Raw genomic sequence first — 27,815 nt, forward strand, 5'->3', positions numbered from 1 at the left:
AGAAGTCCTAATATTCAATACTAATACTCCTACTCAATTTTAAAATCTTTTCTCAAGCTGCCTTTAAGACATACCTTATTCCATGGCATTAATTTATTTGTACAAAATACATAATATACACTAATACTTCATTCCTTCCACTTAAATCCTGTAAAATGTCACCAAGATATTAAAATGACAGGAGAAACAAGGCTTTTTTTTTTTTTTTTAAAGCCAGTGCGGCCAATAAACCTAACAGACATTTTAGACTATGAGGCACTCTTCTTAATGAAGAGTCTCTGACCTAGCATTTACAAGTCATTAGCTCCAGTGCTGAACTGGGGTACAATATAAGGCACTCATTGTCAGCTGATTACAAAGTCTGAAACTTTAAACCTTAGGTATTCAGATGCATCCAGGAGAACAAGACCTACTACATAAAGAGTATTGTATCGACAGTGTGGTAATTGGAGAAAGATTCCAACAAACAATAATTAAAACATTTGCTACATGTTCAGTCACATCACTGATAACAGTCAGCATCTAGAAAATTAATCAAGTAATTTAAGATTTCCAGGATACAGAAGCAACTCATGACATAGCAGATCAAGTTAACAATAACAGCAAGAGATCTTTTCACCCTTTCAGATTAGAAATGAAATAACTACTTGATTAGTGAATTGTACATAAAAAATAACAAATGTTAAACTGATCCATTCTCCCCCCCCCCCCCCGAAAGTACATGTAACCTGTAAGTTAAAAACATAGCACCAAATATTTGCTATCTAAAAGTAACCTAATAACCCTCATCCATGGCTCATCCATCCATCCATCCACTGTAACAGAAAGGTATTTCTTGTGATACTGCATTACCATCTCAATGTTCAGTAAGCATCTTTAAAACATAAACAGGTATGCTGCTTGGACTTTAATGAAAGATCTGACAAGATTACATCCTGACATCTTGGTAAAGCACATATGAATTAATAGTTCCAATTGATTAAAAATTTGCTGACAAACCAAATGAACAGTTGAACTCTATTGCTACATTTTCTTTTTTAAATCACTTAACTCTTATTCACAATTAAAGAGCAGCTGCAAAGAATCTATACTGTAGTAGTAGCATGTACAAGCAGTACAAAAGTCGACCAACCTTGATCCTTAGGAGCAGGTGCATGCTGGGGGGAGCTGGGAGTTAGCAACACAGGTACTCAGGATTGCAAACCCTGCTGTGGTGATTTGCTACATAAACGCAGGTACCACTCATGGTACCACAGCAAGATGGATGCTGTTGTGGAAGCGATTAATCAACACTTCCTTTTGTCATCCTGTCCTGAACTGTTCCTTCAGCTGCCGCTGCTATCTTCTAGCAGCTTCTCTGCAGCATTTAGTCCCCAGAAAGTGCAGAGAAAACACTGTAGCATCTGCTTAAAGCATCTAATGAGACCACATGGACAAGTCAAAACCATAGGCAGGAAATCTACAGCCTCAACAGATTAGATCTATATGAAAGCAGCTGAAATGTGAGAAGATGTGACACTTTGAGGATGCAAAGTACTGTGGATTACCAAACACCAGCAGGACTGGCATCATTTTACTGAAGTAAGCAAAACACACAAGCCTCGAGGAGGTTCAAACCTAGGGGAGACTTTATTTGTCACTTACACAATTTGAGAAACTAAAAAAAAAAGAAACAAACCAACAAACAGACAACTAAGAAACCTAACAGGAATTAATAACTGACATGATAATATAAATGTTACTTCTGTAAAAGCACAAACTGAACACAGCAAGACAAGCTTGCTGTCTCAAAACTAAGATCGCATATCTTACTGCTTCAAATAGCAATGCTGGGAATGTAAGTATGTAGTATTTTTTGCTTATTTTAAGAAGAGTTACATTTTATTTCTTGTATCTAATACAATGATATTGTTTTCCAAAGTGGAAAGAGAACAAGCAATTCATTTTTATTCCTCTCACGCAGCACTTTAAATTGCAATTCATCACACAGGACTTATATAATATTAACACAGTTAAAACTGAAGTAAAAATCTGAACAGGATATCACATTAACAGGTCATTTATCATTTAATTAAATATGGCTCTAAATCTTATTTTTCTTTTGCTGACTAACACTGTAAATATGGACTTGGGTTCTACTGTATATATAAATCTCGTAATCCACATTTTTTCCCCAAATTGCTTCTATTGAACAGAATAGGATTAGCAGTAAATATTTACTGCAAAAGAAGTCACATTTGTCTTAAAAGTATAAGAAGTGCCTGAAAATTAGCAAATTGTTTTTTTTTTAAACCAGAATCCTAACTGAATAACTAAAAGCTGAGTTAAAGCACTTCAGCTGATATTAAAAGCAAACATCTAACGAAGAGAAATATATTAAAAAAGTTATCTGTAAAGAGATGTAAGTGGCAAGACAAGACTTGACCTCAATTTTAAAATGTCTCCCTAATAGGCTTTTAGTTTTAGAAATGTCAACATTGTTATGGGCATCCTAGAAATAGTATAGATAGGAAAACCTTACCAGACATTTGTTGAAGCAAGACAAACCTAGCGTTCAGGTGACACATCCCACAAAGATGTATCTACACCTTTAGATGACTTCAGCTGAATTATTAAAATGAACAAAACTTCCTACATGTCTGAAAGGAGACATCCACAAGAACTTAATTGATCTTACAGGAATTACCACTCATTAATTGTACTTAGACTCTCCTTCAGTAAATCACATCATAAGGATGAATACTTACAAGCATCTTTCCTTCTTCAACTTAGATATTTTCAGTTGTAAGCCTGAAAAGTGGAAAGAAAAAAAAGATATAATTGTTATACAATTCTGATTTAACAAAGTCAGTGGACACAATAAATAAATTCTCCTTTGGTCAATGATATCTGCAACAGAGAGAGAACAGTCACTAATTTGGAACTAATGGTTCATTCTGGATTTCTTGTGTATGTTCTTACGTATGTATCTTGCGTATGTTCTGCAGTATCCTGGAAACCAATAAAGCTATTACAATCCTGAGGAAAAAGGGACTTGTTAAACACTCGGATTTACACTTAAACGGGTATAAAAACACCCTCTTTGTAAAAAGGAAAAAAAAACAACAAAAAACACGCATGCTAATACCAAGTACTGTCAATATATTTTCATTGACTACGCATACATAACACAAAAGTTCCGTGTATAAATTGTATATAAATCATGTATATATAACTGCATAATACTACACTTAAAATGTAGCATGCAATATGTGAATCTAATAACGTATTAGATATGCATAAAGGAATGTTATTCAAAATACATTTTAAGGCTTTAAATACAAAAGGACAACATGTTCTGTTGGAGGTACACTACCAGAACCTCTCAGACAAAGCTTTTCTGGAACCTCTTAAGGTGGATTGAGGAGAGATCATTTCATCTGTGGCTCTTCTCCCAGTAAGGAATACACAGTCCAAAATGTATGTTCTGTGCATGAGTGAAAATGTTTCCAAATCCAAATGATGCTCTCAGGCATGAGTGGCCAGCTGACAGCCTGATCTAGAGAGCAGCCCAGCCAATCTGCTTGCACTCTTTTGGGTACTGGATGAATGTGCACAGGTGCAGGAATATAAAGGTGCTTTAAGTAGGGCCTGGCTTAGGTGGGATGCAGTGAAATTTACGTGATACTACCCATATGCAAGCTGGACATTCCTATTCTGAAAAAAAATGGTTGGATATAATCAGAGTCCAACTGTGTAACATTTTTTTAATTACATATGCAACGGTAATTTTAAGAAATAAAAAGAAAGCAATGTAACATTCCCAAGACCGTATTTTTTTCAAAGGGTGAAAAGCAGTGAGCAACCTGTGTTTGAACACAAGGTGTCTTGGGAGCTTTTGCAAAAGTGTTAGTCTTTTTGGAGGATATAAACTTCTGACACCAGAACACTTTTAGGAAAACTTCTGACAATTTTAAATTTAAACCAAAACACATATCCAATACTACATTTTTCTAATAGAAAATGCTGGTTAAGGCAGCCAGTCGACTTCTTTTTCCTTTCACCTATCACACTTAACTGGGATCAGCTCAAAGGGCAAACTACTTGCTTGAGAAGGTTCACTGCTCAGGACACACAGAACGCAATGGTCAGCTCAGCCAGAGAGTCACTGAAACCATGCCACAGATGGCTATGAGATGCCAGTGAGACAAAGAAATAAGAATGCAACGACTGCTTAAAAAACAGAAAAGGGTTATTGGGAAATATAGCAAGACTTCTTTCATCTCTAGGTGTTCAACACCTGTGAGATGTTATGTTCTATAATGCAAATCAGCACAGAAAGAGGGTTTATTTTTTTTAAGTAGTTGCTATTCATCAAGTCAATTAGGCATCTGCAATTAGAACCCCTATAAAGCATGCTTTAATGCTGCTCCACGCCCATCGGAAGGAATGAAGCTGCACAACAATGCATCTCCTGTATGAACAGGTAGTCTGTTCAGCAAGGATTCAGGATGGTGACACTGGCAACCTGAGCCACAAATTGGAGAGGCAGCACTCAAAAGGCTCAGTACTGTGCTGCAGGTAACACTATCTCCCCTCTCACCTGAACGCAGGAGGAACCTAACTGGTTACTTACAGGTTGTGTTTTTTCTTAATTCAAATGATTGCAACGAGAAGGCAGGAATCCAGTTTGTTACATTTATCCAAGAGCACTGAATTACTACATTAGGTGTAATCTCTTCCTTTTGCTTTTCCAGAGCATGGGCAGACTTCAACCAAACTAATTAAGACAACTTTTTGTTTTCTTTAAAAAATGTGAATGGGTTTTCAGATTTCCCAATTTAATAATCTAGTAAACTTATAAACATGTGCAACTACACTGCGTACATTCCCAATTCAACTTCCTCTCTTACACAATAATTCTATGAAATAGGCAAGCTACAGACTATATAAATCTACATTAGGTAAAGCTCGTAAGTGTTCTAGTAAATGACACTGTCTCTATTAAGATGATGGAGACTTTCTTTAAACTATCATTAGGCAGATTAAATACACAACACTATCTTAGGAAAATTGCAAGTTGTAATATTTCAATTAATAAATATGAACATTACTGTTCTGATGAATTTTCAAATGCAGTAATTCTACCTTCTGAAAATTCACCGTGCTTGGGAAAACAGCAGAATCACTGAAGTTTTCTAGGAATTGGTTGGACAAGCTTCTGTCAGCAGTGACATAGATGAAATCCTACCTTGAGGGTACAGAAATGGATTGGATGACCTCCTCGCTTCCCTCCCAGCCTTGTTTTTTTTTACTTTTGAAGAGTTTCCAACCATTTCCTTTCCTACAGCAATAATGAGATTGCTTTCCTCATAGCTTTCCCTGCTTCTAGGCCTACAGTCCTTTTGGCCCCTTTACCCTAATTCCCTCAAAACCATTTTCAGAATCAAGGAATAACTGAAAAAGAATTAAAGCTATTTCTTGTACACAACATTCTCTTCTTGCATTTCTACACTGAAATATAGTTCTTTTTAGTTCTTTAGATTTGAATTCATCCTCAGGAACCACGTTGATAAGGCACACATGCGGGAAGTATTCATATAATTATTTTTAGTCACTTTATAAATAAACAGCATTATTAAATTCCTTTCTGATCCAAGTGAGCTATGTAAGTGTTTCACACATTTTACATGTAGGATATGAAAGCAAATATATTTTCAATAGCCATTAATCTGAGCTGCTAAGCATGCTTGAATTCCATGAAAAGTCAGCCAAAATTGACCATGTCCAGTATCTTTGGAAAGAGGGCTGTGGATTGTCACAATGAATTTGAGAGAAGTGCTAGGCTAGCTATTTTGTCTGAAGAGATCCAAAATTAGGAGTTTCAGCATTTTTTGCAAATGATCACTATAAAAAACTTTCACTTTCTAATGAAGTCACAGGACTGGGCGAGTTTAGGTAACATGGAGGAAAAAAAAACGTTCTTTACAATACAGTAATTTAAAAATTCAATGCAACCCATTTTGAAATGTATGAGTTTATATATTTATAGAATATAGACTACAGAATACTTCAACTATTATGACTTGTATAATATATCTGATCGTTTCAAACTTGTTCTTCATAAATTCTGCTTTTCATGGACTTGTAATTAGAAGAATTACCCAAAGAATTCCACAATGGTAGTGCCCTGTGCCTTGTACATGCAAAAGACTTTTTCTCCAACTACTAACTTTCCCCTAATCCGACTTCCACCATCTTTAAAATAATTTTTTGCTGACATTTAGATTGGAAACTCATGAGTCAATTTTAATTCTTATTTATAGACTTCAGAAACAAGCAAAGTCCAGGCAAGCCTGTGTTTGATGTTTCTAAAATATCTTCCAGTGCCATTTTCTATAAGAGGATCCCCACCTTTTGAAAAAATTAACTATCCTTCAGGCATGTCTTTGATGTTATCACGGAAGACCTAATTTTACCTAACACGGTGCGGGACATACTGACAAAGGGCTAGGCATGAAAAAGTCTGCCTAGTGGCAAAATTATCTGGCCCCACCCAGCACGCGCTCTGAAGAGTATCTTTACATGCATAAAGAAAACCAAAACGTTAAATCACGTGCTGCACATCCCAAGAAACTAGAGAAGGGGTCACTTAACGTTACCCTCTACATTAGAGCTTTTTGGTTTTCAAGTTTTTGTTGTTCAGACATGCCATAGATTGCCAGATCCTATTCTGTCAGTAATTCTGCGTGTTATCTGTAGCTGACATCACACCCACTCTGAAAAGAAACATCAAGATTAAAAAAAAATAAACCCTCATGAAAATGGACTTTTTTGTGTTTTGAACATAATATAAAATTGTGTATCTTACGGTTACACATTTCATTTTTTAATGTAACAATATCATACTAACCGGTACATCTTTCCTTTCAGCTACCAAACCGATGCAAATTTTTGAAAAAAGAAAAAAAAATAGTTACTAACACAAAGAATCAAGGCTTGGCATTGCAAATTCTTGAGCCAAGACTTCTATGGCTTTCAGCATGAGGTATGAAACATCTCTACTGCTCTTAACTCACAAAAAAATCACCTGCTTTTATTCCAGACTAATAAAAATACTTGTTCATGCATAATAATGCATTCGTTGAAGATGCTGTCAAATATTATTCTAATCCATTCCAAAAAAAATGGATTGTGTGACTTAAGAAAACACAGCAGTTTACTTCCAAAGTATTTTTAGCAAAATATTTTATGAATACTACTTCTGAAACAGTATTATAAGAACATAAATATTCAGTGCAATAATTCATCTTTGAGTGTTATTAGTTTCCTACACTGCTGAAGAATGGAAAGACATTAACAGTGAACCATAGTAAAATAACATGCAGATCATAAAGTATAGCATAAAAATAAACAACATTATTATAAATTCTGCTGAGAAATTGTTGAACACTAAAAACTGAATAAATGTTTTTCACTTCAGTAATATGAATCTGCAATGGGATTTGGCATAAGTCAGGGGATGTAATGCAAACACTTGTCCCAGCCTCCATTTTAATATATCCCAAGTGACTAAACCCAAAGGAAAAAAATACATTCAGTAACTTGATTTGGAAACTTTTAACCATAACCATTGAAACTTAGCCAACATTTGAGTATTTCCTACGCAAACACAGATCCCATGTAACATTGTGTTATTCCTCTCTCAAGTGACCTAGCAAATCATTTATACTTCTCAGTAGTTTAAATCTGATCCTGTTAAGCCAGGCTTAGGTGGTCAGTCTGTAAGGATCATTTGTAATCATTCAGTCCCTCACCTAAGCATAACGTAAAACTTTAAAAATGTATTTAGATCCACACAGACAGAGTGGTATTCTGGTTCAAAGTTCTACTGTGGCAAGAGACAGCTTTCTGTGAAATCAGACTTCACTTTTTACCTTGTACTTCTTTATCATGACATTCTTTCAGCTTGGACCACAGCTCCTTGAAGAAATCTCCAGAAGATTCTGCAGAATTTGGGCTCCCACAAGTTCCTCCAGATGCATTCATCTTGTTTCTTCCGCTCTCAGCTTACTTATTTGCAGAACTGGCTCGCTCTCACACTTTAAGTTTTAAATAACATAGTTATGAAGCTGTTCCTGAAGACAGGTGTATGCCTGTAATGACAGATCGACACCACTTATGTTTGCGTTTATCAGAATATAACTTGCAGCCAGAGATGAAACACAAAGCTCACTCATATTCTTGTCAGGTTCTACTTATTTACTGACAGCCACCCTGAAAGTATGGAAGATGGCAAGGATTTTGCTGCAAGTAATAATAAAATAACAGAAATTTGTCTGCTCCTACCGTTTCCCCACCCCTTAAACAGCTATCAACTTAAAAATAGATTAAAAATACTTAGCAGTCTTTAATCTTTCTCCCTGTAAACTACTGTTAAATAGAACTCGTTTTCTAAAGTAACCCGTGCTTCCAAAACGTTGCCATCAGAAAAACTGTTTGTGAGAAGTTTTATCAAAGATACATTTGTGTACATGCATTCTTTACATAGATGTGGATACAAATGATAGATTCTGCAAAGAGAAGCTCAGCTCTCCTTGAAGTCTTCCTGATTCTACATTGAATTTATTCCTACTCCACGACACAAAGGAACTAAATCAACCTCAGAATTCCTAAGTCCCCAAAATGTCAGTATTTTAGGAGAACTATCAAAGTCAGACAGCTCTGCCTTACAAGTCAGACTGCCTATACAATTCAGATAGAACAACCTTACCTGTCATTCCTCTTTCTTTTGAAGGGTTTCTTAGCACAGATGATGCCCTCAGGTGATCTACAGGGGAAGTGTGGTACTCAGATCTGGGTCTGAGCCAAGGTGATTCAACTCTAATTGGTGCATGGGGTGTCCAATATGGAAATACTCATGTAATCTCTGCCCTTTGGTTCCCTGGGTATGCAGCTACTGGTTTAACTGGTCACCATGATAAACTGTTTAGGCCACCAGTCAATGACCTTGTCTAGGACCTGGAAGCCTTGGTTCCTCTCTTCTTTCTCATATCTTTGTGTATAGTCTTAAGCAAGTCACTTTTATTTCAGAATGCCCATTTTTAAAATAGAATAAAAGTAATGGAATAAAGCATCATTTTCAACAACACAGGAATACTGTGGAAGGACACTAAAATGCTATAGTAATGGTAGCTGATGGAACCATCGGTAATCATTGGGTACCTCCAAATTTGCTTTAATATTCTACATCTCTAGAAAATTCAGTGCCCATGTCAGTACCTGACTTCAACCTAGCTTATGTTCTTATTTTGAGAACAGTCCTTAACAGAAAAACAAATTACCTTTTCAAATAGGAATGCCTACAATTCTTCGGCTGAAGTTGAATGGCACTCTGCTTGCATCTTCTGAGCTGAAATGCTTCGCTTTGTGTGCTGTCAGATTAAGCCATCTTACAATACTTCTTTGTGGAACCGATTGCCTAGTGACATTAGGAAGGTCTTTTAAACTCTTATTTTTCTACCTTCAACCACACGCAGATACCTCATAAACCATCTTTTTCTCTGTTGAGCACTAGGGCAATGAAATCAACAAACTTGTTTGTGCTTATTGTCTCAGGGTTCAATATCTCCAATTATTTTCAAGTGCACCTGACTCCAGAATTAATAAGAATTAATCTCTAATGGTTTTGTTGTGCTTTTTTTCCCCCCACAAAAAACATTGTAAGAAAAAAAAAGGGAAAAGGTTGCTGGAAACAATCAGTACCGCTACAAACAGGAAAAAAATCAGTGGGTTTTCCCAAGCTTCACCTGCCTCAAGATCCCAAAGTGATACATTGCTTTCTACAGGTGCCCAACCTGTCTTCAAAGAGAGGGCCCCCAACAAGTGTTCAAAGAGACCCTCCGACACGCCTGGGCGACTGCTCAGGTGCAAAAGGCACTCAGCAACAGCAGCTTCTTAGCTGACTTCCAGGTGTGGGCAAAGCAAAGCGCCTGAGCTGGGTGCACAGCCAGGGAAGGCAGCACACAGCCACCCCTCACGAGCCTCCCTCCTGCCGGCAGGGAGTGTGGCAGCCCCAGGACCCCAGGGGTGCCCCTTCACAGAATAATTAAGGTTGGAAAAGTCCTCCAAGATCATCTGGTCCAACCATCATCCTACTGCCAATGTCACCCACTAAACCACATCCCCAAGCACCACGTCCTGCCTTCACCTTGAACACCCCCAGGGACGGTGATGCCACCACCTCCCTGGGCAACCCGTCCCAATGCCTGACTGCTCTTTCTGAGAAGAAATGTCTCCTCATTTCCAACCTGAACCTCCCCTGGTGCAGCTTGAGGCCATTCCCTCTGGTACTATTGCTAGTTACCTGTGAGAAGAGGCCGACCCCCAGCTCCCCACACCTTCCTTTCAGGTACCTATAGAGAGCAATAAGGTCTCCCCTGAGCCTCCTCTTCTCCAGACTAAACACCCCCAGTTCCCCCAGCCGCTCCTCACAGGACTTGTGCTCCAGACCCCTCACCAGCTCCGCAGCCCTTCTCCGGACTCGCTCCAGCACCAGAGCAGAGCACAGGGGGACGATCCCCTCCCTGGCCCCGCTGGCCACACTACCCCTGACACAAGCCAGGAGATGCCGTTGGCCACCCGGGCACGCTGCCGGCTCATGTCCCGGCAAGCATCGCCCGTCGCCCCCCGCCCCGTGTCCCCCGCCCGCGGCTCCACCTCGCCACAGCCCCGCGGCCGGACCCGGGGGGGGGGGGGGGGGGGGGGGGGGGCGGGGGGAGGAGCGCCGTTACCTGGTTGGCTCCCGGCGGCTCCGCGCGAAACGGCGGGAAAAGGGGAAGCCGCCGGCCGCGGCCCCGGCCGCAGATATCGCGGCGGGTCTCGCGAGAGCGGCGCCGCGAGGGGACAGGGGGCGGGGGGCGGCTCCCGTCCGCAGCTGGCGTGGGGCCGTTGTGGCCGTTGGGCTGTCCGGTGGGAGCAGCCTGAGGGAGGAGGGGGGCGCGGGGCGGGCGGGGGCAGGCGTTAAACCCCTCAGGCGCAAAGCGACACGGAAGTGCCGGCGTTACCGTGCTGCCTCGGCTGCTGGAGCCTGTTTTTTGTGTCACTTGAGATTTTTGCCAATGTGATTTTTTTTTCTCCCCCCCCCCCCCCCAAATTGCAGATCAACGTTCTTTTATTCTTTAGGACCAACCCTGCTGTCTGCCATGAAGTACACCTCTTCATCTTTAGTTTGTAGCTTGCCTTGGTCATGAAGTAGAAACAAAACACTGCTTTCCAGAAATATTATTCTGCCTCCACACAATTTCCTCTTTACCGTTAAAACACATACGCAGCTTAGTGGCATCCTGAGAGGACACACTGGTCGTTGCGAGGGCAAGTGCTGCAAGCATACACTTTCTAGTGTATTAATTGCGGTATTAAAAAGATAGGTGTTCTGGTATTTAATAGATGTTAGTAGCTGCTTCATGTTACATTACTCACATCACTCAAATCTCCAGAATATATCATAAATACAGAGCTACAGCATAGATAAAATTGGATCTGAAACACAATTGTAATATTTCTAAAAAATGTTGAAATTCTGTCAGAAAGGAGTCCTAAACGACCCGTGATTAAGCAGGCTTCAAATCTGTTCAGCTTTGTCAAATATACTCTGAGTTTCCCATCAGCTATATACCTTGAATTTTGAAGTATTTCAAAAATCTTTGTTGTGGAAGAGGTTAACATTTCCACTAATTCCTTACCATTGTTTAATCACTATTTTTCAGCTAAAATAAAATAAATCCAATGTTCCGTAGCTCAGCAGCATATTACTTAAGCTGATAGTCTGGTATACCATAATATCAATATACATAGAACTAAAAGTAGATGCATCTTATGGAAGAGACTGTCATTGTAGGTTGTGATAGATACTCTGCTATTCTTAAATAACCACTGCAAGAACTGTCTCATTGACAGCTTTTTATTCTACTTCTGAAGCTTCTATAATCTAAAAGTTAGTGATGTAGAAAAGTGTTTCCTTGGGGTTAAGAGAAACAGATGTTTCAAATATATGCATAGACTTGATAAGTAGCAATAAAATAGCCTTCTTCTTTATTGTTCAGGTGTTTACCACAAGCCAGGCTTTTCTTTCTGTTTATGGGAAGCACTCTAGATAAAAATAATGTCACCAATTTTATTTGCCAGTAAACTGCATGAGCAGCTTATTCTTGTATTTGCTCATGCTGAACTTTACAGCGATGTAATTCCATTGAGTTCTGCAGTGCTATCCTTATCGGCTTAACAGTAAGTGATAATGGATTAAGACCAGCAGTGGAACTTCACCTTTATCTCCTTTCCAGATTGATTTGATTTTTTGTATCCCATAATCACATATTTGATCACCAATTACTGTGTGGATCCTTGGCTCATTAAACATACTAGAAAACTACCAAAGAGTCTTATATTCCACATCCACTTAATATGTCTTAAGCTGACTCGTCTAACTGGAACTCATCTCATTCATCTCTTAAGAGTAAATGCCACACCTAGACAATAACACTGTGGGAAAAAAACCTCACCAATGTTCAGCTTGAACAGAGGCAATACTTTTTGTAGTCATGGCTCATGTCCAGTTTTCAAAGTAGCCCTTAATATGACATATTAAGCTAGGTGACAGACCGCTTATCCATGAACAACTCTGAAGAAGGAAATCTAATTTAGTCCCAGCCCAGTTTAGACCTGGCTGGTCTGAAATGTTTATCTTTACTAATAATATGTGAAGCTCTTGATTTTCAACCACTGTTTAGTGGTAATACCTTCTTGTTGACTGGCCAATTCACCAGCAGATCAACTAATGACTGAAATTCTATTTTAAGAGTACTACAGTGTTGCAACACAGATAAAATAAAAATTAAGAAAAGCCATTATGCCTCACCCACTTCTTTTTTTGGTGATAGAGGCTGCATCAGTGTTTCTAACCATTCAGATAACAGTAGGTGACCTAGCCCAATGCATATGCATACAAAATAAGATTAAAGGAGATTAGCAGATAGCTTACTTTTTTTTTTTTTTCTCCCATTACTTCAAATTTAGATACAAAGATTAAAACCAGCTTTGAATTACACTGGGAACTCTAATTTAAATATTTTAATTGCTTTAAACACAATGATAAATATATCACTCTCTTCCTGTATATATAAATATATATATACAATAGTTAAGTCCTTATTTATTTACGTAAGATTTAGCAGATTGCACATATACACACAGGGCCAGTGTGCTCACAGCCTCCCTGACTGGCAGGGAGTACTGCCCTCTGCACTGAGGGATAAATATATTGCTCAATTCCCAGGCATGTGCATTTCGTTAACTTTATGTTGCAGTTGCCAGTAAGGGCATCAAAGGCATGCAGCTTCAGATGCAGCGAATAGGAGCATGTGGCAGTTCAGCTGCTGCCTCAACGGGGTTTAAACCTTACAGGAACTGGCTGTCCTCTGAATGGTAGGTTTCTTACACCTGGGAATGCACACAGAGCATACCATTGCTGTCTGGCACTGGTATTTGCTTTTTCTGCCACTTCATCACCCCCCACTAGTTGAATTTCATTCTTTTCGAGCTGCTTGCGTAGCCACTTTTGAAACCGAGCCAAGATCAAATTCCCTGATGCCAGCAACAATGTTCACTTTAAGAGACCCTCTTCTTTGAAGTGCCTTCACTGCTCGTCATCTGTAGTCAGAAACAGCCAGGATTTGCTCAACTGAAACTCTCAGGTCTTTTAGAGATCCTTGATGGAGAAAAAAAAAAAGAAACCTGAGGGATGCTGTTTCAGGACTCCAGTGCAGTGTTGCTGGTCCTCAGACTCTAAGGAGCAGCACCTCTGTGTGTTATCTGCATGCAGAGATGTTTTGCTCTTACTGATGTTTCTTGGGCTGACATGAATAGTGTTGAGTACTTTTGCATATATATATATATATATATATATATATATATCAGCCTTGGAAGGTATTTCAGCTTGGAAGGCTGAAGTAAATGTTTACATGTCTGCATACAAAATCATGCCACCTACCTTTTGGTGTAGTGAATGACAAGAGTTCAGGACAGGAAAACAAGCAAAAGAGAAATAACAAATGGGAAACAGTATTTTACTTACCTTTTGAGGAGAAAAAAATCCCCAAACGATAGCCCCTGCCTGCCACCTCCCCCCCCCCAAAAAAAAAAAAAAGGCAGCAAAGGAAAACCCAAATAAAATAGATCAGACTGCAGAAGCAGAAGATGGCAAGCAGTATTTTGAAAAGCTAATTTATTTGGTTCAATTTTTTTTTTTTAAACGTATTGTGGTCCCATCTATAGCTTTAGAAATCAAAGCTCCCTTGTAACATTTTAGAGGTTCTACACAGTCTCTGCTCAAACCACACAGTTCAGCCAGTTACAATTTTGGCTTTTGAGAATAGTTTATTCCTTAGCAATTTTTCATTCTGTATTTGATAGGGAAATCAACTATGATGATAAATACTTCTTTTTTTTCTTTTCTTTTTTTCCTGCTGAACATTTGTAGCTTCTGTGGGAGTGCAAAACTTTCCCTATGTTCTTTTGTGTGTACCCACACCTTGAAGAACAATTTTAACACACAGATGCAATGCTGCTAATGAGAAGGTCATCTTAATTTGCTGTTCATTGATTTTTTTAGCTGCTCAGGAGGCCTTTTTATTGGTGCTCTACAAAAGGATAATGTTCATTTTCACATCAACCTGGAAATAGCAAGCAGTAAACACTTCCATAACTGAACCTTCCTGTTATGTGACTACCAAAAACCTCTTACCTAATCCCATATAGATATATATTTTTTTAATCTAGTGGTTTATGTCCACTGGGGACACTGATTTATTTGTTTTTAACATCATGAAAGAGAACTTGTAATTGTTTCACTTCAAGACAGACTAAATTAAGATTTCCAGGTAGATGGAAGTACCTGTGCAAGGGTTTTCAAAAATGTAGTTACACGGATGGTGAGAAGATTCACATTTACTTAAGTTAAAGAGTTATTTTGTCCTAACAGGCATGACAAAACCTGTCTTCATTCCTTTCTATTCAGCTCAGCAAGTACTTCTGTGCTCCAGTAGTTAATCAGTTACCAGATTCCACAGCTTTTGTTTTCACACTGTTTAATTTTTCTTATTTGACACCATACCTGTGAATGGATTCAGTTGCAGATACAGGTACAACCTTCAGGTCTGCCTACTCTTTAAGACTAGGACTGCTTTTCGTTACCATTGCCACCACCGTTACTCATTATTTTCTAAAGAGGAATATTTCTAAGAAGTATACAGAAAGAAAGCAATAAGAACGACAAGCACATTTCCTATCTTACCAAGAAGCCAATTCTGAGCATGTAAATCCAGGTTTAATTAACCCACTTTATAAAACTGAACGATTAAAAAAAGCCTAGGAAGAATTAGTAACTGCACATCTTAGTGGAATGGCACTCTGCCTTGCCACGACAAGTGTTACTGTGAGGCAGGGATTACAAAAAGGCAGTATAAAAGAGAAGACCAAGAGGCAACACTTCAGTGACATGCTCAATACACCAAGTCATTGGCAGTGAAGCTTCTCTCATTCCTCTGCTTAGTTCCTTAGCTGTCTCTCCAGTAAATACTCCTGCAGCCAGATGTTGAGCTGCACACAGCGGGGTCGGAAAGCCGCTCTCGCAAAAATGCTGGCAGCGAGCACCGCAGAGACTGGCAGTACCCGGGCACGTTAAGGAGATAGCCATTATACCACTTCAAGCACAAGATAAATTTTTGCTTAAGGTTATCTTAAATGAATTTTAAAGAAAGACTTTCAAAACTCACCCTTCTGTTTGAATTGTGAAAAGTTCAGTTCTTGATCGGGGTGATAAATATTTACTATTGACTTCCCCTCCGGCTATAAACCTCAAGTGTAAGTGAGATGAGGAAGCCACCGTGGACCACACTAGAGAGTGCCGAGAGGAGATCTGCTGCGCCTAAGATATATACAATGTGCAATGGATAACCTAATATGCCTTTCATTTAACTGGCCGGGCAGGTTTCTGCATTCTGGAGAGCGTGGAACCATACCAGAATTTGTTGGCATAACAGGCCCGTCCGACCGGTTCCCGGGGCGCACAGGAACCAGCACAACCAGTTCGCATCAAAGGCCGGGCCCAACATGCTGCGGCTCAGCTCGCCGGGGAGGCTTCGTGCGCGGGGAATTATTCACGCCTCTGTCAACTCCCCGCGCGCACCGCTCCGAGAGAATGATGTAGCCTCCAGCAAAATAATTTACTGAGGGGTGGGGGAGTGATACATCCTCGGTAAATGTAGCAAGATCGTATTGTTAGACGGTTTCTTTCATTTTAGGTGCTGATGCACTGGGCTAGAGGTCTTGCTCAGCATAAATGCAGAGGGAAATGGGAAAGAAAATACCATTTTTAGAGTACTAACGTTGCACACTTCTTATAGTCAAATAACACCAAGTCTCGAGTGTGACCAGCAGAGAAAACAGCAACAACAACCAACCACACAAACAAGCAAACAAACGAGCAAACAAACAAACAAACAAACAAAATTCGTCTCTAATTTCTCCTAATTTCCAGTCCTGCTCTGTGTCTGAGTATACCTACTGCACGTGTAGGACTCAGCACGGCTTTGTTACGTGCGGGCGACGGGAGCCTGGGAGCTTGCGCGTGGAATGTGCACCTCGTGCCTTCGGTGGGGCTCTGGGTCAGTGGAAGCTCGCCCTGAACTACCGCACATGATATTTCAAGGTGAAACAGGTCAGAGAACATGAAGTGTCTGGGACATGCTTCCATAACCATGAGGAACTACTTGTGAGGCAACACCCTTTTGTGAAGGATACAGCAGCTGCCCGGTTACAATAGCACTCGGGCTGTAAGCAGCAGCTGCGCTGCTTCGTATTCATGGCTGGGGGGCAAGAATACTTGCACATCAGTCCTGCATATAGCATATTTATTCAAGCTGTAGGCAGGATATGCCCCAACAGAACCCTGCATCTGTGCAAACTTATTACTTTCTTTCAAATACAAATATAGACCATAATTTTCAGATCTCCTGCTGTGATTGTCGGAGATGTTGACTAAAATCAGTAGGAGCCGTAGAAGCTTAGCACTCCTTGGAAATGCGATCATGGGTACGTACAATCAGTCTGCTAAACCTATGCTTAGGCAGATTCCTTAACCTTTTATTCAGGCACTTAAATTTAAAAGCTCCATCTTGACAAATTTTTCTCTATTTAATGTTGTCAGAGACTCTGAGTAACTTTTGAAACCTGTGTTTGTTCATACAATGATCCCACAGCGGTATAATTTATCCTTTTTTAGGTCTTAATTTCTTACTTACACATTTCAATAATAGTTACCAGACAACTACTAAGTAGTCACAACAGGAAGTTACCATCAAATTCTACCGGTGTTGTGCAACATGGGCAGCTCTTTCATCATTGACCAGGATAGGTAAAAGAAAAAATGCTGGTATTTATATACACTCTATTCAGATTATTGCACTACTGTTGCACTATAGTTACCCTTCTTATAAGACTACATTTTTTCTGACAGCCTTGAAAAGGCTTAATTCTGAAGAAAGCAACTGGATTACTAACAGAGCTGAAATGACAGATGTGCCCTGTTTGTGCTTGCAGTCACACCACCTTAGGGTATGATTTCATACAACTAAGCAGGGCTGGGCTTGGTCAGTATTGGAGAAGTGATTTACAGGAAAGTCCGCTGCAGGAAGTGGTTTTGGTGATTCAGTGGGCTATACTGAATAATTGGGCATCGATGCCAGCTGTGATGGAGATGTTGGTTTCTAGATATGCAATATTTTTGGTGCCATATGAAACTGAAGTTATTAAAGACTCCAAGCCCTTTTCACAGCCACTACATTTGGAACTGTAAATTCACTTCCAGTGTGGAAATACTATGTCTGGAAACACTGCCTTCAATTTGTTTTAATGGGTGTCATGTAATTGGATAAACTGCCCAACTGATTAACATAGGTATATTACAACCCCAAATAGCTGTTAGACTATGTGGAAAAGGTTCTGCTTGCCCAGTAGACTAGAGAAAAGCTGTTGTGCTTCAAAGTTGGTCTACTCCTTCCAGCTGTGTCAGATGGCCTCATAAAAGATGCCATCGGAAATTTTTCTTCTCACATCCTGAGTTCATCATGGCAACAGCAGGACTGAGGGAAGGACATTTGGACCATTTTTAAATGGATATAATAAATGCCAGCTTTCTCAATACCTTTTCTCTAGATTAAACCTGGTGCCTTACAGAGGATCCGATAATGGGCCTTTAAAGCACATTGGGCATGCAATGCAACTGCTTACTGGAGTCTGAAGGGTATAGGGACAAAAGAGATGTTTATTATTTGATTTGATTATTTGATCTGGTTACCTTAAAGAAGAGTTAGAACACCTTTTCTCCTTCCCAAACATAAACCACCATGTACACACTTTACACATTCAGCGGGGTCTTCTCATGTATGGTTGCTGGCAGGGTTGAGGTCCTAAATTATGCTTTTATGGCCTCACTTCCACAAGTTGCAAAAAAAATATTTTTTCAGAATTAAAAAGCAAAGGTATTAGAGACAAAGGTTATTGTATGTATCAGTACAGTTTAGGATAAGCACCACTTGACTATTTTTCTCAGCCTTGTAAGTCATGACAGTTCTAAAAATATATATACCACGGAGATAAATATTGTACTATCGGATTTGCTCAGAGTTGTCTGTGAGAGAGATTTCTTTTCCTCCTAAAGAAGTAAAGAAATCCAAATCCTTTCTTATTTCTAATATAATTTACCATAAGGGGATCTTTTTCAAATAAAACCTATTATTAAATGGTTTTCCAATTGAGAATAAATTATATATATTTTTTCTCATCTGCAACTTCATCTGAGAAAAGTCACATAATGCTTGTCTGCAAATTCTTTCAAATTATACAATGATCACATGAAATCTTCTTTGGGAGAAGAGACTCAGAGAGATGCAATTCTGAAAAGTAAGACAATCTAAATGGTGCAGGCTCGAACTTGTTCTTATAGTAAAGGTATGCACAAACATTCATGTCTACAAGTATTCATTACAGAGAGTTTACAACATACCTCCCTGTAGCTATCAAAAGCTGCTCAGTGCTTTCACAAACAAATTCAGATAACACATATGCCCCCACACCCTATCAGAGTTAGGTAATACCTCTCTTCTTGACTGGTTGCGTAGCAGTGTAAGGACAGTGAGACCTTTGGTTCATAAAGAGCAACCTGAAAAATAGACCACGTCCTATCTGGGTTGGAGCAGGCAGGCAGGTAGGTAGCAGTTAACTGCCTCTAAGTGGGCCAAAGGATGCAAATAAAAGTATTTTCTGATGCTTTTCTGAGCAAAAACAGTTTTAAAAATTGTTACTACTGATTTCCTAATGACACAAATTTCTTATTTCCCTCAGCTGAGACAGCAGCACCGTGCATTGGCAGTATATATATAATATATACACACACACACACATATATACACCTATGTATTACAAGAGAACTATCATTATTCTTAATACAAGAATAGGCCTGATACAAAAGCTTGGCTATTTTTCTCTGAGAGGAAAAAGCCTCAAAATATTCCTCTTATAGGTGTCAGTCGCCCTCTTTCTCCGCAGTTCTGAAGACTGTCTTTAACAGCCAGTCCATTTCAGTAATTCAAGAAGGGAAATCAGTTTTGTCAACTTCTGGCTGTACAGAAGTCTTCCTATAGGCATGCTGTCAGGGAATGTTGTAAGAGCCCTCAAAAATGGAACCTCTGTTTTTGCCCAATTCAAAGAAGTCATCCGTACAAGTGGCCCTTTCCAGCACTCTCTCTGTCAGAGTAACTGGTTATTACACCTAAAAAAAAAAAAGAAAAAAAAAAATAAAAGAAAAAAAAAAGACTTCCACAAACTATCAACATCCCCTCAAACTGTTTTTCCTTCTTGTCTGTTGTCTTTATTATTATTACCAAGCATTGCAGCTTATCATTTTATAGATGTTTAGGAATACTTTGCCCTTTTTTGTTAGGAAGTGAGTCTTTACAGGAGAGTGAACATTTGTGATAAAGATGATCAATGTTGAGAATTATAAAGCATGAAACAGAAGTGGCATTGCTGTATTTTTTTTTGTCTAATTAATAAATACTCTTCTGTTATTTTTCTTCCTTTTGAGATGATACTGTCTTAAGCAGCAGGCTTCCTATGTGGAAGCATGGGCTATCAGGGAGCTCAGAGTTAGCCTGTGACTTGAACCATAGACGTGCTTGGATCAGTTCAGCGCATCGCCCAGCAGATCACTAACCAGCTGTCACCATCTACTCTGGTGAATTTGGTTCTGTGGGAGTGGTGTAGCAGCATCCTGTTGCAATAAGCAGGAAAGCACATTGCCTGGTAATGCCTTGTGCTCAGAGAAACCTGTTAAGCGGTAGACTCCCCAGCTGCATCTCAGGGTTTCTCCATCGTGCCTCTTGCCTGCCAGGTAACACCATGTGTCAGACGTGTCCTTTTGCCTTGGCAAGCATTGAGGTACTGTGTTGCATGTCAAAAAGAGGAATCATAAGAACATTCTTAAGGAAATGCACTTCATCATATTTAGTGGTTTTGCTTCCCTACTGGCTGCTCTTCTAAGTTTAAATGACAGTAATTTGTCGAGAGCTGTGACTGTCTGTATAGAATATACAGAATAAGACCAGTCTTCCTTCATCTGTCTATCTCCAAGGTAGCTAATCTCCTTTTTCATCCACTTCACAAGCTACAGCATTGTTAAATTAAAAGAAACTATGAAAAGGGATGCTGAATCTGGTTTTCTGCTCTTGTTTCAAAAGTAGTCACTCTCAGATCAAATGAGTAACCTACAGAAAACTGATAGAAACTGGTGTTTATGTAGCTCATATATCTGATTCCTTAACAATGTCCTGTTTCCCATGGATATCCATAATAAAAAATAAATGTGTTCTGTTCTCATATATATTTTTTTGATTTGTTCTTTATATAAAGAGGAAAGAACCTCTGACTTTTGACAGCCTTTTTTTGGTCCTATTTGTCATTGTTTCTTATATTAAGTTCAATACCTCTAACAGGTGTCCACTGTCCCCAGGTGTCTGAGCAGTTCCTTAAGTCTTGGCTTAATCACACTGAACTAAATTAATTTCTGTTAAAGTTAACGGAACCAACAGGGAGATGAATTGGGTCTACTTGTTTCATCCAATCTCTGTTCCCTCTCTCAGTTCCTCAGCTTCTGTCATCTATGGCCAGGTGTTTCTATAAGAGAGTCACGTCACAGAATCAGAAGATACTGCAGTACTGGCAAACCTGGGCAGGGCAGCCAACAGTGATGGGCCCACTGTTAAACAAAGTCTATGCTTCATTTTAAAACAAAACCATCAGTGGTAGCATGTCAGAGGGGCAAGTGCTCAGCCCTTTTCAATACATAAAAAGGATCAAAATTCTGGGAAGCTGGCACATGCACAGTACCTAAAACCTTATTCCTATAACACTAATGTTGTTCAAGTCTTAATTTCATGGGAAACCATATGATGACTTACAGTTACCATGCTAGTGCATTGCTGGACTAATTCTGGAAATGATACAATACATTTTCTTCATTCCTAAATTGTTTATTGCAGAAGAGGTGGGATCAACTAAACAAACAAACAAACAAACATAGAAACAGTAATTGTGATTTATCAGTGTCTTCTGTGTTAGATTTTCCTCCCTCGGGAGAGCTGTATGGCTAAAACACAAACTCTTCACCTGCACAGGAAAGATTTTTACTTTGAAGTGATTCTTCGTTACACGATGCAGGTCAAGTTTCTTTTTTGCACTGTGGTTACGGTGCTGTGCATAGCACCACTGTATTTTCTATGCTCTAGTGATCAAAAAAAAAAAAAAAGTACTATACAGACACAATGCAAGTATTGTTGCTTCCCTAAGTACTTTGAGCTTCTGAAAATTCCAAAGGAAGTGGGAATTTACCTTAAAGAAAGCGTATTTTTTTCTGGTTCTACCATGAGCTCCTGCGGAAAGAGAGTTGTGTCACGACTGGCCACTCAGATAGCCTTTGTCCAAGTCTTCACCTGAAGCAAGACCAGGATCTGGCCCATAGTTCTTCAGGACTCTGAGTTGTGCTATCAGAGAAAACAGATACTACAATATTTCATTGCAGAACAGCTTTTTCAATGATTCAGTTAAGCTAAACTAATCTCACCTGCAGCCACTTGTGTTGATTTCCATTGCTAGTCAGCTCAGCTAAACTAGGAAGTCTAGTCTGAATGCAAACTTTCGTGATCAGACAACTTTTTGGGTTTGTTCAGGGCTATCAGTTTAAAATCTCATCTTCAACAGTGTCTGACAGGAAAATTAGAGGGAAGTAAGCTAAGGTGTGAATTTACAGCTCTCTAGCTACTTTGCCCTAGTTCCTTCTGAACTAACACTTGTAATAAGTATAGTTTGTCCTTCTTTCAACACGGACTGACCAGTGGTCCTGGTGGCATTCCCTAGTCCACTGCAGGAATTCTCTTGTATAGCTGAGACCTGAGTTACCTACTGAAACTTGCTCATATCCCATGTGTGAGATTCATTTGTTAGCTTGATTCCTTGGCTAGCACTAAGCGGGCAGAAAGGTCATCAAGGCTGACCTGGAGCTACTCCTCTAGTATTGGTTCTTATAAAGTGTGTGAGTTAGGTGACATGTAAGTCAGTTATCTAAAAAGGACTTTCCTACCATGCCTTATGCAAGTTCTCCCAGTATTTTCATCTTAAGGACCTAAATCACATTTTAACAAGTGTTTTTCAGAAAGTAAAATGATTGGAATTTGATCAGGAGTTATAGAAATGGACCCACCTGTACGGTTTGGAGCCATGTGGTTTTCTTCTTATGTAAGCATCTAGAAATGCAAAATCCAAACATGCTGGTAAAGCCATTCTTTGTTTGGCCCAACATGGAGAAAAATAATTTTGATGCACCCTCTAGAATTAACATAACCACATCTATGAGGGGAAAAAAACACCACCCTGACAATCTATTTCTAGCCAAAACTAACTGGGTAACCATCTCTCTCCTGAGCTGGCCCAAACACAGATTCTCCACCTACCTTCTTATAACTGGGCTGACTCATACACAGGCAGGACTAGACAGTATGCTGCTTAAAATGGTGGCAAATAGGAACCTAAAGGACAGTGAAGAATATTGCCTAACAAACTATTGAGCTAAGTAAATGAAAATGTGTAAGCTAAATAAAAATCTGAGAGAATACCTTCCCCCACCCCAGGCAATTCAAAATATATACGAAATAGTGAACAAACAGTGTGTATGTATTGCCTGTCATATTTTCTTCTGACACTCATGTTCAAGCAAATACAGAAATATGATTAATTCTAAGAACAAATATCAGAGACTACATATTTCAGTTAAGCTTTAAATGGCACAGGAGAAAAAGCATAAGCTATTAAACCATATCTGAAGTAGGATATAGGCTCTGTTACCATTTAAACAGACTTTCATTGTATATATTAAGGTTCAAAATATTCAACTAATGAAGTGTATAAATTTATTTTTCTAGACTAAGGTGGATGATCTCAGTGTACGTAAGGGAAGAATTTGTCCTGTTGTGCTTTCTGCTTTTGTTGATCTGTTGCTCTTTAGGTTTCATGTTTTAGGATTCCTCAGAGAATTGTCTCCAACTATTCTGTGGTGGCAGACAGAACTGAGGGATGAAACAGGTTGCCCTCTTTCATAAACTGGACTGGTGAGGGACCTGCTGCTTAAATTCCTACGCTGGAAGAAACTGGGAGTGCTTGTTGACCAAGAAGAAAATATCTGTATCCCCTGTGCAGCCAGATATCTAGCTGTTCCTCAACAAAAGGCCAAGGAAATAAATGGATGGTGGCTATTCTGGGGAGACAGCTTCTCTCTCCTCGTGGGGGCAATCACAACTTCCACTTTCTTCACTGCAGCAGCAGGGGTTAAACCATCAGCTACTGAGTTTTGTCAGCACAGGTGAGATACTTTGTCCTCCTTTTTAGGGTGCCAAGATCCAATCTTGCCTACATGCCAAGAAGCCCTGGGACAGCCCAGTGTCAGCAATGCTGGTTTCTAAGAATTCGGCACACTTATATATTTACTGCTCAGATGATATCTTTGTTGTTTTTCCAATCGTGTCTGCCTCTTGTATTTTAATCAGAAAGCGGTACAAGGATTAATGTAAGTGGAATGTGCGTACTGGAACATGGCCTATTTGTTACAGGAAACTATTGTCACGCGTTGCTGACAACCTGACATAGACTCGATTGTCTGAATTGCAGTGCAAAAAGGGAAACTTACATTTGAGGAAATATAAACCATTTATCAATGGCTAATCTCCAGGTTGTTTTCTTACTGTCAGTGAGAAAAAATAATGCAGTGACAGAGAGAAGCTGTTTTTTTGTCATAGGTACTCTGCTTGGGTCACCAGTAATAGCAGGTAAATTTTCTTCAGAAAATAGTTTTTTACTTTGTTTTGTTTGTTTGTTTGTTTTCATTAGTCATAGCCGTTTACAATGCTAGATAAGAGGAATAGCACCAACAACCAACAAAAAGCATTCTGCTCTCAGTGAACCTCATGGCACAATGGTGTTGATTTCAGCTCATACTGTAGTTGGTTTAAAAAACAAAAGCAGTCACTTCAGTTTTCCCTTTCATCTCTTTTTGGAAGTTTCTAGGCCGTGTTTGGCCCATTTATGTGTTCTGAAAGAAAGCAAAATCTCAGTTTTGCCCAGGAACTTTACCACCTTGTTTGCTTAAAAGCAAGACAGGATCTGGCCCAGTCTCTGCCATTCACATTGAGATGCCCTTTTTAACATAAAAATCAGTTTATTAGGGGCACAGAAGTTACCACACTGGATTGCCTCGCAAAGTTAAGGGACACCAGAATTACTGAGAATTCAAGTAATATTTATCTTTGGCAAAACCCTGAGTTTCTGACTGCCATAAGCATGACAAAATGGTCAAACTGAGCCCCTGGGAGCAAGTGATATCAGGAGTGATCAGATACAGTAAAGCTGGACAGGGAGCTACGTTTTTTATGCTTTACTTCATGACAGTCCTGTTGTACCTCTTCTTGGAGGGTTGACATCCTCTCTTCTTTGGTTGGCCTTATGAAATAGTCCATCTTTCCTTTGGGGTGCATAGGTATGTGTTGTAGGAACAGAGGGAGCATAGTCAGTGCTGCAAATCTCACTGGGGATGACAGAGCACACTCCAAAACCACTTGCCTGTATGGCAGCACTGTGTGCTGTAGTTTTTGGCAAGCGTTGTCAAGGCCAGGGTTGGAGAAGGGAGCAGCTAACACCAGTAGTAAGCATTTAGGGTGTGAATAGGAAGGAGGTTATGTGAACGGCAGGGATGACAGAGACACAGCACCTTCTGCTAAGCATATTGCAGTCCTTCCTCCAAGAAACCAGGCAATTCGAGCACCTGAAAAACAGTAACAGGAATGCTTCCAGTCACCAGCATTTACAGCAGGATCAATCCAGCAGCATGCTAAGAAATCAGGAAAACATCTTTATCCAAGCAACTTTTTCTCATTTCAGTTCAAGAGTTAAACCGGGCTGAATATGGCCCTTTTGTTTGTGCTATCTGTACTTTTTGTACTCTAAAGCCCAGGGTGACACCTGATATTGTACTTAGTCAAAGCCTTTCAAGCAGTTCTCTCTGTATCAGATTAATGATGCTCTGAGTTACACAGGCAGCAAATCAACCAAATCAATACACATACAATAGTTCAGGTGGCTTTTTGTCAGAAGAATGAAGGACTTGCTGTGACAACACCACCGGAAAGATAGAAATATGTGGGCAGATGGCAGTAAGGCCTCGTTAGGACAAGTGAACAGACTGAACCGGTGTCATCTCACCTGGCATGTGACCTGAATTTGGCTCTGAGTTCTTTCCTCCCTTTTGCTTGGCCCTTTGTTCATTGTCTTCGAGCAATGACTGGTGTTTGAAATCCATACATTACTGCTGCTTACAGAGCCCTAGCACCAGAGGACAGCAACCTGAGCTTTAGGTACACTTCAAAAGCAAAAGGACATAATACCTATCTTGGGACAGACATTTAGACTTTTTTTTTTTTTTTTTAAATAAAGGTCTGTTCCCGATAACATGACAGTTGCCTAATTTTGAACAACCATAACCTTCTCTTTATTTAGAGGAATTGCTTGGCTCTGCTGGGAGCTTTGCACTTCCATTAAGCAGGCTAGCCACCTCGATACCTCAGGAAGTACAAACTGAGGTACAAAATACTCTTTAAAATATCCTGATGCAAGGAAGAAAAAAAAAATAAAAGAGAGAGATAAAACTGCCATTACATTTTTTTATTTAAATATTTGGATCAGAACAAGAGGAAGGACCCTGTCCCGTGCTGGCAGCCTGAGGAGTTTATCTCTGCAGGGTCAGAGCACAAGCCTTACAGAGAAATTTGGGGGAGGTCATTATCACAAATGCTAAATAGTTTTTTTTTTTCTTTTATTTATTTATTTTTATTTATTCTTAATGCAGAAAGATTAAAATGCATATAAGCACCATGAAACAAAACTAGGAAAAGGTGCAAGTGTAGAGAACCTGTTAAAAGTCTACCAGGTGACTGACGTCAGGGAAGATAGGCTGGCTCCTGGCTGGGCCTGGGATTCTAGGGCTAGGTCATAGAATCATAGAATCACAGAATGGTTTGGGTTGGAAGCGATCTTAAAGCTCATCTAGTTACAACCCCCCTGCCATGGGCAGGGACACCTCCCACCAGACCAGGCTGCCCAAAGCCCCATCCAGCCTGGCCTTGAACATCTCCAGGGGCATCCACAGCTTCTCTGGGCAACCTGTTCCAGTATCTCACCAACCTCACAGTAAAGAATTTCCTCCAAATATCTAATCTAGATCTACCCTTTTGTAGTTTAAAATCATCACCCCTTGTCCTATCCCCACACTCCCTGACAAAGAGTCCCCCCCCCCCAGCTTTCCTGTAGGCCCCATTTTGGCACTGGAAGGCTGCCATAAGGCCTCACCAGAGACTTTTCTTCTCCAGGCCGAACAGCCCCAGCTCTCTCAGCCTGTCCTCACAGGAGGTCAAGAGAGTTACTTGAACTGGCCTCTTACAGAAGGCAGACAGACAACACGTGGAATGTTATTTCTGTGCTTCTTGTCCTTGCACAACATATTAGAGACAGCTAATAGCGTGGATGCTGTTTCCTCAGACAGAGCATGCATGAGGAAAGAAGCTGGCTTCCCCTTCTGCAGTACTTTCCCTGATGAGCTGCACAGCGTGACAAATAGAGGAACACTTCCATGAATTTCATATGTTTTATAATACTTGCTAACATTAGAATCAAGGCCAAGTGCCAAGACAATTAATCCCACTTTCCTGAGTTGCCCATAAGGTTTAGGTTATGTATGCCAATCATCTCCTTCAAACTGTTAGGGGTGCAGAAAGCGGTTCTCGCCTGCTGTCTCTCTACCTCTTCTCTGCTGTCTCTCTACATTCTGCCTCTAACCCTTCTGTGTGTGCCAGAGTGAGCACGGACAGGGCTGGCTTGCTCGTGTGGTGGCACCGCCATGCCACGTGCCCTTCTGCCAGCGCTACCACCATGCCGGGCTGTGCCGGTGGCCCCGCTGTGTTGGGCGGTGTGCGTGCGGGCAGCTGCCAGTAGCTCCCTGCCCATGGATTTGCCCTTCTAGGAGATGAGATGGAGGAGGATAAGATGCTGGTGTATCACCATCCTGGCCACTGTAGACAAAGAGCAAGGAGAGAGCGAGATGAAGCGGCCCTAGGTCACTGTGAAGA

At 40.0% G+C, this 27,815-nt stretch overlaps 1 protein-coding gene across 6 annotated transcripts in view; it reads right to left on the bottom strand.

Annotated features, from left to right (window-relative positions):
* Positions 1–15,977, bottom strand: part of RBBP8 (RB binding protein 8, endonuclease) — a 42,279-nt gene extending 26,302 nt beyond the window's left edge. For 2 of the 6 annotated variants that reach the window (XM_083823931.1, XM_083823936.1), the window contains exons 1-4: positions 10,773–10,926; positions 9,324–9,460; positions 7,917–8,135; positions 2,748–2,790 (exon numbers count right to left, since the gene is read on the bottom strand). In XM_083823931.1, coding sequence (XP_083680057.1) covers positions 2,748–2,790; positions 7,917–8,028 — 155 coding nt within the window. In that variant the 5' untranslated portion in view covers positions 8,029–8,135; positions 9,324–9,460; positions 10,773–10,926. Of the gene's footprint in view, positions 1–2,747; positions 2,791–7,916; positions 8,136–8,752; positions 8,810–9,323; positions 9,461–10,498; positions 10,720–10,772; positions 10,927–15,809 lie in introns of those variants that run through there. The other 4 variants (XM_083823934.1, XM_083823933.1, XM_083823932.1 and 1 more) reach the window with 4 other exon arrangements.
* Between the last annotated feature and the right edge of the window lie 11,838 nt (positions 15,978–27,815).

The sequence above is a fragment of the Anser anser genome, assembly GCF_964211835.1.
Source record: "Anser anser genome assembly, chromosome: 2".
Classification (NCBI taxonomy): domain Eukaryota; kingdom Metazoa; phylum Chordata; class Aves; order Anseriformes; family Anatidae; genus Anser; species Anser anser.